The following is a 13667-nucleotide window of genomic DNA, read 5'->3' on the forward strand; positions in this document are numbered from 1 at the left end:
CCACAATAGACTCCGCTGCCAACTCGTCCAGGAAGTCAAAGAGCATTGTTCATGATACCCATAGCAAAACAAACGACAAACGCATTTTTCTTCTTCAAAACAACATCTTTTATTCAAATAACTCAAAACTAACAATTAACAAATTTTTAAAAAATTAACCATTCAATTCAATTAACTATTTTTTTTTGGACAAGGTTGACAACGTTGTGAATGAAATTGAGATTTCCGCTGTTGGAAGTCATTAGGTCATTGATGTACACGTTTCCTAGCTAAAAGGATTCAGTCTCAGGCGGATATCTACACCGTTCAGCAAATACTTCTATTGCAACCACATGTCCAATTGCAAACGAACCATCAGTTCTAAACTTCGTCCTTACAGGATTTTCTTTCTACGGTCGTCAAAACCTACATTGTGAGGATCGTCATCTGCTGTCAGGGCTGTGTCGTTAAACGTGTTCTCCCCTGCTGTGTCAGCTTTCCATACCACGCAAGCATCCATATGAGCGTTCTTGCTGTCTTTTCCGTACGTCAAGAGATTTTCTAGGTACGCTCGGTAAAGGTAAGTATCTATGCTACTGCTGACCAGTTTGTTATTCAAGTGCAAGGCCACTTCACTGAACAAGAAATGCTTGAAACTATTAACGGGAGCTACTCTAACATCGGCTCCTGGAGCAGTGTCGTCCGTTTTGATCACTTTGACTTTCAGGTACAAGTAACTGGTATTCAGATCGATGTAATCTTCGGGTTGTTCTTTGATTTCAAACTTAATGGGAGCTGAATCCGTCAAAGAAGAAACGGGATGAAATTCGACCCATTAGGATTCTTGCATCGTCATCATGGTTGGTTCCGACTTAGAACAAGCGCGAGACTCTTGATGCATCATTTATTTCTCTCTATAATTTAATAATCAAAAACATCTAAGTTTCAAGCAGTTCTTCTTTTCTTTGTCTTTCTAGCTTTCGAAGTGTGAAGACTGATGAAGGGGTGTTTTCTTTGTCGTCTGTTTCTGACTTATCCTTGCCCTGTCATCAGGGAAGCAGGGAAGCAGGAATGCCTGACTCGGTAGCGTTCAAGGTATTAATAGGAGTTTCTTGTCGGCCCAAAATGTCTTTACCCGTTTGCAGCAAGACGTTTTTGCCTGCGCTCAAGAATGCTTCGTTAGGGTTTTGTTTGTCATTGATGACATTTTGGAGAAATTATTTGCCTTGTGTCAATAGCGCATCTTTCAATGCGTGCAATCCTCGTTTTATCATCGGTTTCAACACTGGATCCACCGAACGAAAGGCTGATTTTAACATATCTCCTAAACCGTGTACTCGCTGTCGAGCAACGCCTAGGTACAATGGATACATGACTTACAATTCGTTAGAGAATCGTTTTCGAAAATGGAGTTTCACCGTGACTTTCCCTTTGGAGAATGGAATATTTTGTCCCAGATCTCCTTTCATAGCAATGTTGACAGTGTCAAAATACGACTTACTGACGGGCAAATAGTGAGGATGTACAAATTCACGGTGTACGTGATTGGTGTTTGTACCTTCCTGATCATTGGTGGTGGTACTATCCACTTTGAAAGGAATGACACAACAGTAACGGCACGGAGGTGTGTCCCACCACGTTGTACTCCACCACATCGGAGTACACAAAGATAAAATTCAGTCCTTCGTTCAGCTCTACAGGGTTTCCGACTGAGCATTCAGGATTTCCACCAGGAAAGTGTTTTGCTTTTCGGTAACGTTTTTGATTTGTTGCGGTTGAATGATTTCTACCAAAGCCAATTCCCAATGAGCGTCGTGATCTAATTGGATGGCCTGACGTACTTTAGCCGTGTAACAGCACAAGGTGTTGTTGGGAAACACCTCCACGGAACTGTCACTGGGTAAGGTTAAGTAAAATTGGTTATGGTTGTTCATAATTCCAGAGTTCTATAGCTGTCTGAGGAGTTGCTGGAAGTCAGAGGCGTGTCTCCGCCCACAATGGGGTTATTGTTGTTGGAGTGGTGACTGGCACAGGACGAAAGATTCTTGTTGTTCCCGTTCGAGGAGAATTTCATAGAGGGATTACGAAGAAGGTAACCGATACAACTGGTCAATATAATTGTCCACAATTGTTTGTCTCCTTGTTGCAAACTCAGATTGGTAATGGCTGCACCGAAGACACAATATACAACAAAGAATTGGCAGAAAAGACGATTTGCGTTTTAGGCACATGTTCTCCACACCACACCCACAATGGTTGTTTCTATAAATATTGCAGATAAGAACTGGGTGAACGAGTGGTCACTGCAGTTGCAGCGGTAGCTGAGTCTGCGTGAAAGGGCATGATGGACATTTCTTTTTATAGTCGATGACTTGCGTATCGTCGATCCAAGAATCAAAACTGGGAGGATATCCTTTCCAGCGTACTTTGACTTCTTTGACACGTCGTATGCCCACATTTCGGGTTCTCCGTTCGAGAATGCTTTCGATCTCGTACACGTCGTCTATTTTGGTGACACCTTGTAACTCGGGCAAGTAAAACGTTCTTTTAGCACTTCTCCGTTCATGTCTTCCAATTTATACACGGTAGGATGACGACCATGCACTCGTCCAGTGAGACGAAGCAATTCGGTGGTCCAGTTGGGTAAGTAACCTATGTCGAAAGTGCTTTTGGCTTTGCCAATGCTCACCTGATGTCCCACAGCCAACACAACACCTTTCTTGGGGATGTCCACCATCGGGGACATAGCAAACAGGAGATCAGAAACCATCACTTCGTTGTCGGGAGTCACATCTTGTCGGGCACGTCGAATGATTCGATGGTAAGATTGGTTGTACGCTTGCACCAGGTACGTTAAGATATCGATGTACTGCAGAGTGTGGTGATGCGTAAAATATTTCCACATGTGTTCTTTTAAAGTGCGTTGAAAACGTTCCACGGTGCTGGCTTTGGTTTCTAGATTCTCGGTGGTGAAAAAAAGGTATGTCAAGTTTTCTTTTTGGAAAGCTTGGTTCAAAAATTCGGTGCCTTTGTCCGTTTGCCATCGAATAGGGTGACGACCGGTTTGTGTCAACACCCGTTGCAGTGCTTGCACTATCTCGCTGCTAAATTTGGAAGTCAATGGCACGACCTAGCCAAATTTGGAAAAGACGTCGATGACACCAAAAAAAAAAATGTGTAGCCCCTATTGTAGCTGTCAAAATGAGAGACATCGGCTAAATCGGCTTGCCATTGATGATCGATGCATTCCACATGGGTGAGACTTCTGGTAAACTTGTGTCGAATGGGTTTGTGCAAAGTGTAGGAAGTTTGTTCTTGCAATCATCGTTGCACTTGAGGTAAATGGAGACTTTTCAGTTGCGTTTTGGCAGCACTATACAGTTTCTCAACTTCTCCGTAACCTGCAGGATGTGATGGGTCGTAGTAATTGCTGGCTAACACTTTCTCCATTGTTTTGTTCGTCACCCACTCTCCGCTGATGCTACTTTGGACAGGGCGAAAGGGTTGTTTGGAAACGGATTTACGTGTCCGATGGGCCAGATGAGTAGAAGTCTAAGCTAGTGGTGGAGGTGGTAATGGAATGGCTTCGGTCTTCTTTTACTTGTTCACTTCTGCTTTCGCTTCTTTCTTTTTCACTTCTGTCGAAAGAGGAGTGGACATCGTCTTTTTAATCCAAGCTTTAATTTCTTCTGGCTGGGGTGTGGGGGAAGGGGTCCACAAGGACACTGAAATCATGCTAGAAAAGGGAGATGCTGACGGTGTTTGAAAAACTTCTCATATCTCTTCTTCATCAGACTTTCGTGTTGTGGCGTCTTTCATGACCACAGGGGATGGTGATGGTGGTGGTGGTGTGGGGGATAGACTTTTCATCAAGGTCTTGAAGTCTTTCAGAATCGGAAGAGCTGTTTCGTCTAAAGCTTTATGGTGAAAGAGTTGCAGTCGTTTCAAGAGTTTACCGTACTTTTGAGATTTTTCCGTTTCCGACAAATCGTGGCGATCCATCTATGACTGCAATTCGTGTTCTAACTGGGACATCTCGCTCAAATTGGGATTGGGCGTTAAATGTGGGGTCCGATATTCTTGCCAACGATGGTATTCCATCCATCGTTTTTAAGGCACTAAAGCTAGTTTTCGTCATTCCATTTGATGTCAAGGGTCACGTTTGAGATCTTGAGACCCCAGAGGTCATTTTTATCTCGCTCCCATGAGACCTACGAACATGGTTCCCAATACTCATTCAAGCAAAGGTCCTAACAATAGAGACAAAATTCCTCCACGTTGGACCATTATCTTCTTCTTTTGACGAATGGGGATTTTCTTATGAATCATTTGGCAACGAATGTGAAGATGTTTGCCTAAGCATTGTTTCTGGTGTTTTGACAAAGGGATCGTGCCTTTCAAGATGTTCAAACAACATTCGCACACGGTATAGATTATATCTTTCAAGGCCGTTTGAATGTGTCTTTTTCGCATGAATGGAGAAGCTTTGGACAGGACAGACAACATATCCCCATGTTAGACTAAACGATGAGGTAGTCCTTTCCTTTTTTTTCCTTTGGGCTTAGATGAGTGATATCTTTTTGGGGGTGACATCTTTGAGGCTTCAGGAGCACAAAAAACACTGATACCCAGGCTTTGTCTCAGACCATTTTTATACTGGAACGCGTCGCTACTGATTGTCTTTACGTCGTATCAAAAAAAGAGGGGTTCGCAACGGACTAAATCGAGTCAGTTCTTGCTTGGACAAATACAGTAAACTCTGTAACATGCCCGATCTCTTTTGGACTTTGATTTTGGGATCAGGTACCTTATGGGCAGCTGCCACTGCCAATAAAGAGGAGGGTGTCGCCACTGGTAAAGAAGTTCTTGGAGACACGGGCTTCCATGGGGTCATCAATGGAGAAGTGGATGAACCTGTGGTTACCGGATGCGCTGTCACCGCCGTTGCAGGTCCTGGTTTGCAAATGTAAAGTTGCGTCCTGGCTGAAGTGCCTCTCTTGCGGGTAGAAGCTGTTTTCTGTGGGCTTTTCTTTTTCTGTGGGCTTTTCTTTTTCTGAGGTTGTAACCTGGTCTTGACACCGTTGTTCTTTTTCTTCTTCGGGCTTCGTTTGGATTTTTTGGGAGTGGCGTTTTTCTTGGGGAGAACTTTGGGGGCATTAGGATCATATCTAAAATACGGAGCGAATGATGACACCTCCTAAAGTACCGCTCCCTCCAGGTTTCAAAATGATTTGCTTTTTGGTTTGAGTATCGATGCGGGGATCGGCCAGTTGGGTCAAGGCTACTTTATCTCTATCAAAAAAGCGTTTTGTCTGATGAGGAATCTGAATGATGTCTTGCAGTAATTGACGTGCTGTCACCGTAAACCATCGGATTACTTCTCTGAGACTTGCTTCTGAGACACGAACACGTATTTGTCGATTTTGTTTCGCGACTGATGCCATACAAGTCACAAATCAGTTTGACGGGAAGAAGAGACTGAAGGGAGGTCATGTTGACACTGTATGAGACAGACGAAATGTGTCTGAGGATTTTATAGATTTATTTTATGGGTCAAGTCGAGGACGGAGACAGGTACAGGACTGGCACAATCTAAGTGTTCGTTGATGACTTTGAAAGTGGAGGAAGAGGGAGCAGAGACAGCAGAGGTAGCCATATTGTCAGGAATGTCACTTGTGACACAAAGACATACAAGACAAGTGTTTATCTACTTTTTCAGGACACGTTTATTGATGTTTCAAAAATAAACACGGAAGACAAAAATACAGAAAATCCTAATAGTTATGTACAATCTAAGTGTTCGTCGATGAATTTGAAAGTGGAGAAAGAGGGAGCAGAGACAGCAGAGGTAGCCATATCGTCAGCAATGTCACTTGTGACATAAAGACATAAAAGACAAGTGTTTATCTACTTTTTCAGGACACGTTTATTGATGTTTCAAAAAGAAACACGAAAAACAAGGCTTCTTTCAATACCCCAAAGTTTACCACTCGACTGGTACACTACTTCAGAGTCAATCATTTTACTTTACACTCCATGTGCACTTCTCCTTGTGGTTCCCGGTATTCGTAACCGTAATTTGTAGGACCGCCACTAGCGAAACTTAGAATCTTGTCGTCAGGATGTTTGTCTGTCCAGGATCCTTCGACGTCAAGGTGTCGTTGACCCGGGCGATCGATGTAAATGCAACTGTCTTTGTCAAAGTACAAGACACGATCCCCTAACAGTTCTAAAACCTCGTACAAATTTAAGCGAGCATGGGCTGTCACGTAAGCCGCAATGATGGCATTTCCAAATTCGTCGGTTTGTGCAAAGTCCAGATCTTCTTCGTACTTGAATAAGATCAAATCGTCAAGAACGATGTCCACGTGTTTCATGAATTCGGTTTTGTCGTGAATCATCTGAAAGTACCGGGAAGGTTCTGTCAAATATTTCGAGTTGGGTAAACACGGTCGTTGCGCTATTTTGCCCTACATGCAAGTTGACATCATTTTTGCAAACGATCGCCTGCCTTCGTTTTTCTAAAGTGTTGCCTTAATGCTCCCAGTATTTCTTTGTGAATTTCTTTTGGTCTTCGGGTGTGTGACACCAGTACGGGTTGCCGCTGGCTTCTTGTTTCAGTTTCAAAAAGGCATCCACGTAGTCGGCGAAAATGCCTTTCTGAGTCTCGTAACCATTGTGATACTGCTGTGTCTTGGGAAAGTGGTAAATTTCGTAGACTTCTAATAGTTGGTATCCCATGTCCAGAGCTTTGAACAATTCCACCCTGACCCACGTTTCCGTCAAGGCACGTTCTTCCTGGGTGTGCTGACAAGGCTGGTCTTGGTTACAGGTTTCGGCATAAGTACGGCACAATCAAAACATCAGTTTGTCTTTTCAATGGTGAGGTAACACGGGATGGTGCAAGTCCGTGGGAGGCAAAACTTTATACTTGATCAAGCCTTCGTATTGTCGAATTTGGTCCAAGTCGATGTGTTCCGTCAACAATCGCGGGTGCCCTGCAGGAAAGTGACAATATTTGCACGCGTAAGGATGCAGTCAGCACGCGTCCATGTACTTGATTTCATATCCTTTCTCTTCGTCGGCGTGGTACAACAAACATTTGGCATTTGTCCTTCCTCCGTACAAACTGTCCCTCGGGTTCAGGGGGTCCATGAACTTGTAACTTTCCATGATACGTTTAAACTCGGGATCGGATTTCAAACGGTGATCGTACTCGTGTTCCCACATTTCCACCACTTGGTGTCCTTGCTGTTCTAACTTCAAACGTCGCTGACAAGTGGCCTGGTACAAGTCTTCCATGGTTCGTTTTAAAAACTGATTTTTAGTGCCACGTTCAGGGTAGCAGACGGGACAACCGTGAAATAAGCAACCGTTAAACTCGTACACGATCTTGGGGTTTTCGAATACGTTGGTCGTTTGAGGACTCATGACAGCCAGTGTGTTTTCAGGCATGAATCGTTGGCGGTACACTAAGGAACACGCTTTAGCAATGGTGCAGGCTTCTTTCAAAGGATCGACGCCTCCTTGTTCCATGAACAGTTCTCGAAATTTTCCACACCAAAGCCGTAAAATGTCCACGTCGGAACGACAATTATTTAACATTTCTTCCTGAAAGTCGAAAGGGTCCGAGGCGTGAGCCTGGTACCAAGGGTAGGAAGCTTCTCGTTGTTCAGTACGCATGTTGTTGGGGTCGTAATCGTGAGCCACAGGCAAATGGGATAGAACGGCATGTTGATTGGTTTCGGTATTGAAAAAGTGAAGAAAATATCCTTTAGCCATTTATGTCATTCCAAACGATTTAGGCATTCGACTCAAAGGCATGGTCAAGTAATTCATCGGATCTTTAAACAGTACATGTCCCACTTGCATGGAAATGATTTTGGCTCCGTTCAAAGTGACCTTAGGACGTTCGGTGCCTTGTTCCGTATAGTACCTCAAAAGAAACTGTCCGTCGTATCCCGAGAAATTATGGGCCATCACTGTGGCATGGCGATGACAGTCTCCGAAACGTTCGATGTCCTCTCGGCTCCATGTCTTGTCGATGGGGTTTAAGATCCATTGAGAGAATTCGGCCAGCGTGTTTGGTCCTCGAAAGATTTTTTTCACGTCCTCCAGGAATCTTACTGCAGTGAGGGCAATGACTAAAGATAGGTTCTTGGATGCACTTTTCACACGCTCGATGAGCCACGCAGAAATTAAGAATGTGAATGCCAGTCTTGTGCATGCATTCGAAATCGAAAAAGGTGAAATTGCCTTTCTTCTTGAGGTCATCTTCCTCTTGTTGGGTTTGGCATTTTTACATGAGCATTGATGTTCCAAGTCCACGATTTGGTGACAAATGTGACATTTTTTCTTTCCTGAACATACGTGTGCCTTGGCATTATTGGTACATATGCCTTGTCCACACGTAGGACACAATCTCAGGAGTTGACAAGCACATGTAATATCTGTATCCCAGGAATCCAGTGATGCTGGTAATGGCATCGAAATGTTCATGGTGACGATAGATGTGAATGTATTTGCCATCTTTAAAATCTTGACCTCGAAACAAAAGTGGCCCTCGCACGTGTTGAGTGTGCACTTTCAAGGTGTAGTGTGGAGCTAGGACATCTTGCAAGTTTTGCATTTCAGGAATGCCACAGGTTGTGTCTTTGGACAGGCCGGCTTGTTGTAACAGGAGTTCTGCTTCATTTCGTTCTTTTCTCGGTCCGATTGTTGAATAGTTTTCCAGGCTCTTTTCCATTCTGCTGTGTCGCTCTTGTTGGCATAGGTTCTTCCCACCAAGATTACTTAGGCTAAACACATCTGGTCAAAAGGGTTGTTAATTCGGACGAGGCTTGTTTTAGTGTTACGAAGGTCGTCCACCAATAAGACCTTTTTGCGTCCTGTCCCTTGAGGAGGAGAGAGGTGGGTCATAAGCAGTGTCGCTTTTCCTTCGGTGATGTGAAATTGGTCATTGGATTGTTGAACCTGTTGTCTCTTGTCCATGACTTTGGAAGGTGTCAATTCTGCTGGGCTGCTTAACTCGGTCCAAGCAGGGGATTTCAAGCTGTCGTGATGTGTGGAAAATCTCAAGCGATCGTCTTCTTTGGCTTGACATTGTCGCTACAAGGTGGTTAACAAAGAATCCCATACTTCGGTGATGAACCCTCCTGCTTTCTCCAACGGTACGTCGGAATTGAAATCTTGAAACTCACCCTATAAGTGTAAGCTGTGGTTCTAAATTTTCTAGAGGAGCGCTTTTCCGTCTCTCGAATGTGATGGTTAGGTGCAGACTCTCTGGGTCTGGATTCTGGTTCACTCATGTCATCTTCAAAATCACTGGTATGAATTTGTGCTTAAGCTATTTTACGAGGCGATGGATCACGTTTCTGTCTCTTACTTTCTTCTCATTTCCTCACGAATGGATGCGATCGTTTCATCTTGACTGAAAAAAGTCAAATGACTACTTTTTAAACACCATAAGTCACTTTAAATCCATGACAGCGCAGCGTATATAAAGGGTACGTGTCTTTGTCCGTCCACTATTCATTTCACTCTCAAACTGAGCAGAACAATGGAACAGCCTACCCAGATCGAACGTTTGATCAGAGCTTTGCGAGGAGTCACCAGAAAATTTTCTTCAGACAAGCCAACGGACTACTCGCCCTCCTTTCGAGACAAAAGTCAAGATACTTGTTATATCTGCAAGAAGAAAGGACGTTGGTCTTCAGAGTGTCCCGACCGTCAAAAAAGCAAAACACGGGCTAGAAGAGACAAAAGTCAAGATACCTATTATCATTGTCAAGAGAAAGGACATTGGTCTTCAGATTGCACTACGAAAAAACTGAAGCAAGAAGAAGAAGAATAGAGGCGGTATATACAGGAAGAAGAAGAGTTACCCTCCCCAAGGAAGAACCCAGACGCGTTCAGAAAGAGAAACAGGAGAGGAAAAGAAGACAAGAAGAAAGTGAGGACGAAGTGGAGAAAACAACTGTGACAGTGAAGAAATTTAAAGACAGTGAAGACAGACAAAGATGAAGCTTAAGTACTTTTTAAAGTGATATGTTGTGAATTGGAATGTAAAATTTGGACCAGAATAGACCAGACATCAAACATAATTGTCTTTTAATTTTTAGAATAAGAACATACACTCATGCACTTATACATTCACACATACCATAGGGGTAAAAAAAAGATGGCTTTTGAGTTTCAAATGATGTTGGCAATTGAAATACTATCGCTTTTCGAGAGAAATTGGTTGCCCTGAAAAAGGCCTTTGGGTCTTTGTTTGTTTAAATCAACTTTGACTGCCTTAAGCCTTTACCACGGCCAAGGCCTAATTTTGGTTTGCCTCCTGTCGATGATGCTTGGGTAGAAATCATCAAGGGTGGTACGACAGGCGTAGTCACAGAGTTGGGTTGTTTAACTCGGGAAGGTGTTATTCTCTTCGGTCGTAATAAAGAAGTCTGCTACATTTGTTTCAGACTTCTTTACTGTGCTAAAATGTATAAAAGTACCGTGACCGTTTGACTTTCACACCCTGGTTTCTTCGCTGCTTCTTCTTCCTGTCGTTTCCTTCTTGCCTCTTCTTCTCGCTGTTGTTGAAGAAGAAAATTTTGTTCTGCTTCCTTTTGCTGCTGTATACATTTCTCCAATTCGTATTTCTGTCTCTGTTTGAAATGATCAGTGAGTGGAAAAGAAGGAGAAGGTACTGGCAAATGTACTGGTACCGGAACAAATTCTTGCGAGGTAAGCAATTCCACAAAATCCCAATTAAAAGTAGCCTCTTCTGGAAGTAGGGAGGTGTTCACTTGGGTATTCGCTGCTATTTTATCTTCTATTTTGTCTTCTGAGTTTCCTTCATGATTGAAAACGGTGTCGCATGGACTGACTGCACACAAACGATAGCGCCTCTACATAGTGGATATGATATCACAGACTTCTCTCTTCGGATTAGACGTGTGGTGACTGAATTTTCTAACGCGTGTTTGGAATGGTCAACCAACTCAGTCCGTTTCGATCATCCCTTCCCCTATAAATAACCGCAGTTCACTGCATTCCTTCACCTGTTCTTGTCACCAACATGTTGTTCAACGTAGAATCCTCTATTCTCGTATCGTCAATGCTGTTCCGTACGGACTTACCTATGTATGTCAGATCATCGTGGGTCATTGTCAGGAGGACGGATACAAGCGTTTGGAAAAGAAAAATTTATGTGGAGAGATAAGACTGTTTAAAGAGAGTTCTGATCTACGGACCAGAAGTCAGACAAAGTTTGAGGAAAAGAAGAAGACCAATGGTATGTCCTCTATGTTAAGGGAAGGATGTTAACATTAAGCCAAAAGCCCTTTTGAGGGCCCCTCATAAGCCTCCAAAAGAAATGACTTTCTTGCCTGAAAACTTTTTCATGTTGTATCAGTGTTTGTCTCTTGTCTGTTGTCTGTGTTATATCCATATGCCATGTTCAATTTATGCCACGATATATTCCCATTTTTATTTTCCCTTGACTATAGAAAGACCCATGATATATCCCCATGTTGATTTTCCCTTGACGCTATACAGTCCCATCCATGTTCAATTCCCATTGTCGCTAGACAAGCACATCCATGTTCAATTCCCTTTGACGCTACACAATGCCATCCATGTTAAAATTCCCCATGTTAAATTCCCATTGTCGCCAGAGTGCATGGACCGTTTTTTGCATGGTAAGTCCCATTCACTCTCTCTCTCTCTCTCTCTCTCTCTCTCTCTCTCTCTCTCTCTCTATATATATATATATATATATATATATATATATATATATATATATATATATATATATATACATCATGTTTTTAAGGTATACCCTCCCTACGAGCATACACATTTGACGACTTTTATATTATTATAAAGAAAGAAATTCATTATTATAGACTTATCTGTACAATATGTCCTACATAAAACAAATCTGCGTTATAAAAAAGCATTAAAATATACTAACGAACAAAATTTGGTAATCTCTCCATTTCAAAATGATAGTGAATAATATAGTCGAGGGTGGACAACTTCACTAGCTTTGCACCTAAAGAACAATATTTAAGTCCACATTTTCATTGATAGCATGAGACTACGATTTACTCCAGTTTACAATACAATAATATTAAAGTACTTACACTTCTTAGAATTAGCTTAACATTCTTCCTCATATTAAATGTATCATATAAATACGTTACGTTAATCATCTTTATCAGACACAAACAGAGTGGGTACAATTGTTTTATTAATACACTTTGTGCAGTAGATGATAGATATGCGACAGAATGAGACAATGAATGCATGCTACCTATTTTATCTACCATAATTGAAGTTATCCATAATTCATATAGGCTGTCACCTCCTTTCATTATATTGTGTCATCACGGTTATTTTATAATTTTATAAACAGACTTCTCTATTTTAGTAAAATGATGTATTACTTTTTATTATGAACAATGTAAACTGTCATTTATAATATAGTTTACGTCTGATTCTTTTCAAATCACAAATTATTTTCCACTCATACGACTGCCCATTCTTTTGCTAGATTTAAAGAAAACGAACGATAAAAAATGAATAAAACTAAACATAAAATAACAGTTAGCACTCAACACGGTAGTAGTAATCTAATTACACCGTCAATGAGACCTCATAACAACGAGTTTAGAGATCATTTGAATGCACAAAACAGAATATTATATTTGTTTAAAACATGCATGTGTAACAGTGCAAAGTATAAGACCATCACTTCAAAATCTTAATGTCTGTTTTTAAATGCAATAAACTAGGATGTAAATGAATGTGCTTACCAGAGCAGGTTCCAAGATCCCCTTCCCATTGTCCGGATCCATTACATCGTACCAAACCTAGTCCTTGTAGGTGGTAGCCGTCTTCACAAGTCAATGAAACGCTCGTATTATAACTAAGATTCCCTTTAATTCCTTCCAAGACAGTGAGAGACCCATGTCTGGCGTTTTGAACAGAGTCTTCACAGTTTATTACTGACAATTGAAAATAGTGTGAATGTTTTCACAATTTTAATTTAGCTGAATCTTTTTCAACGGTCGCACAGTTCAAAACTAATATGGATAACATTTCAAAGTGTACCACTGTTATATAAAAGACACCGTTACATATACTTGTCAATTTGCAGAACCACTCTCTCCACTCGGTCGCATGAAGTCATGAATAATCAAATAATAAAAAGGTTTTGACATTTTAAATAGAAAGTAATTTCTTTAGTGAATTATCTGTTTGCCACTTATATGGGACTTTGAAATAATCGTGAAAAGGTGACGCTAATATACATACATACATACATATATATATATATATATATATATATATATATATATATATATATATATATATATATATATATATATACATATATATATATATATATATATATATATATATATCCAAGATGCGTGTGCTGTCCTTATCTTTTTCGTATGTGTTTTTGTACTTGTGTATCAAAAACTATCTACTTAACCAATCGCAATTGTGCAAGACAATATAAATATATATTAGCTGTAACATTGTCCTAAAATCTTTCTCGATATTATTAACATAATTAGTAGTAGTAGTAGTAGTAGTAGCAGTAGTAGTAGCAGTAGTAGTAGCAGCAATAAACATATTTCGATTATTTTGATTATTAGCATTAGTATTATTATTAGTGTTATGCA

General features: G+C 41.2%; 1 protein-coding gene across 2 annotated transcripts in view; it reads right to left on the reverse strand.

Annotated features, from left to right (window-relative positions):
• The window catches only part of LOC149807844 (receptor-type tyrosine-protein phosphatase epsilon-like), a 154577-nt gene that overhangs the window by 73161 nt on the left and 67749 nt on the right, over nucleotides 1-13667 (reverse strand). Inside the window, exon 7 of one of the 2 annotated variants that reach the window (XM_089971380.1) lies at nucleotides 12789-12980. The exons of the other annotated variant lie outside the window; for it this stretch is intronic. Within the exon in view, the coding sequence (XP_089827506.1) occupies nucleotides 12789-12980 (192 nt within the window). The remainder of the gene's footprint in view (nucleotides 1-12788; nucleotides 12981-13667) is intronic. 2 annotated transcript variants of the gene reach the window in all.

This window comes from Sinohyriopsis cumingii, chromosome 1 (genome assembly GCF_028554795.1).
Source record: "Sinohyriopsis cumingii isolate HCF-2022 chromosome 1, ASM2855479v2, whole genome shotgun sequence".
Classification (NCBI taxonomy): Eukaryota; Metazoa; Mollusca; class Bivalvia; order Unionida; family Unionidae; genus Sinohyriopsis; species Sinohyriopsis cumingii.